The sequence below is a fragment of the Pseudoliparis swirei genome, chromosome 6 (genome assembly GCF_029220125.1).
Source record: "Pseudoliparis swirei isolate HS2019 ecotype Mariana Trench chromosome 6, NWPU_hadal_v1, whole genome shotgun sequence".
Classification (NCBI taxonomy): Eukaryota; Metazoa; Chordata; class Actinopteri; order Perciformes; family Liparidae; genus Pseudoliparis; species Pseudoliparis swirei.
In genome coordinates this window covers 18,125,635-18,127,006 of record NC_079393.1, presented here as the reverse complement: position 1 = coordinate 18,127,006, position 1,372 = coordinate 18,125,635, and the positions used below count along the sequence as shown (strand labels likewise).

General features: G+C 56.9%; 1 protein-coding gene across 1 annotated transcript; it reads left to right on the top strand.

The window, feature by feature from the left end:
• Window positions 1-242: 242 nt before the first annotated feature.
• Window positions 243-1,021, top strand: ascl1b (achaete-scute family bHLH transcription factor 1b). Its single transcript, XM_056417570.1, has one exon. The coding sequence runs from the start codon at window positions 410-412 to the stop codon at window positions 1,019-1,021; it is 612 nt and encodes a 203-aa protein (XP_056273545.1). The 5' UTR covers window positions 243-409.
• Window positions 1,022-1,372: the final 351 nt, after the last annotated feature.

Here is a 1,372-nt window from a genome sequence, read left to right as displayed (position 1 = left end):
TCAAGTTAGGGACATTGGAATGTAAATGAGCTCAGCGCGTGCTCCCGGCGCAGTGAAAGCTCGGGATTGTTTATTGAGCTCCCGGAGCCACGCGCCTGGCCCGGGGGAGTCGGCGTGCAGAAGAATCACACAGCGGGGGCGGGGCCTCGCGACGAAGCGTGCGTCTCCAAAAAAAGGGGTGGGTGGGGTGTGTGTTGGGGCGCGTGTTGAAAAAGAGGAGTGCTGCCAAAGTTTGGGTCAGATCGGCTCGTGGAGTAAGCAGTCAAGAGAGACTTGGACGAGCGTTATCCACACGGTCCCCACGCGAAGGACACGAGAGCTGAACACTGCCAACCCCTTCCGCTTTTCTCGTGCCACTGAAGCTGCGCTCGCCCTCTGCGTCCATCACGTCAGAAGAACTGTCAGCAAGATGGAAACGACAACCATCACCACCACGCAGACTGCATTCACCTTTGGATTTACCGAAAGACATGCCAGCCTCAGCCTGCACGCTCCAGCCGAGGACTGTGCTGACCCCGCCGAGCACCCCAGCACCAACGCGGCCGGCTTCCAAAGTAAGACCAAGGTGCTGAAGAGACAGCGCTCCAGCTCGCCGGAGCTCCTGCGCTGCAAGCGGCGTCTGAGCTTCAACGGACTGGGCTACTCCATCCCTCAGCAGCAGCCCGTGGCCGTGGCCCGGCGGAACGAGAGAGAGAGGAACCGGGTCAAACAAGTCAACATGGGCTTCCAGACGCTGCGACAGCACGTGCCGAACGGCGCCGCCAACAAGAAGATGAGTAAAGTGGAGACCCTGAGGTCTGCGGTGGAATACATCCGGGCTTTACAGCAACTTCTGGACGAACATGACGCAGTGTCGGCTGCTTTCCAGTGCGGGTTGCCATCCCCGACAATCTCCAACAGCTACTCCGCCGACCCAGAGTCGCCTCACTCCACCTACTCATCAGACGAGGGCGGTTATGAGCCTCTGAGCTCTGAGGAGCAGGAGCTGTTGGACTTTACGACCTGGTTCGACAGGTACTGAGGCTGACATCATCCGAACCACACAGCTGAAGTCTGTGCGTAAAAGCAGCTGCCCAGAAAACACTGACAAAGACTTGGTAAAGACATCAGATCGGTCTCGCTCTGATGCTTGGAAGCGATCTGTTGCCTCTCTCCCTCACCCGGGCTGCTTCTGCAGGAGCAAAGCAATAGTGAGTGAGTGAGAGAGAGAGAGAGAGAGAGAGAGAGAGAGAGAGAGAGAGAGAGAGAGAGAGAGAGATAGTCTAAGTGCCCACACCAAGGAGGGAGTTGGACTCAGTTTCACGTTGACGCGTGGAAGTAAAGAACTGTTGATGTTATGTTTGAATAAGTGCAATTAAGACGTGACACAGCA

Bases quoted from the DNA above. Each gene is read 5' to 3' on its own strand.
- ascl1b (XM_056417570.1), top strand. From the start codon at position 410: ATGGAAACGACAACCATCACCACCACGCAGACTGCATTCACCTTTGGA.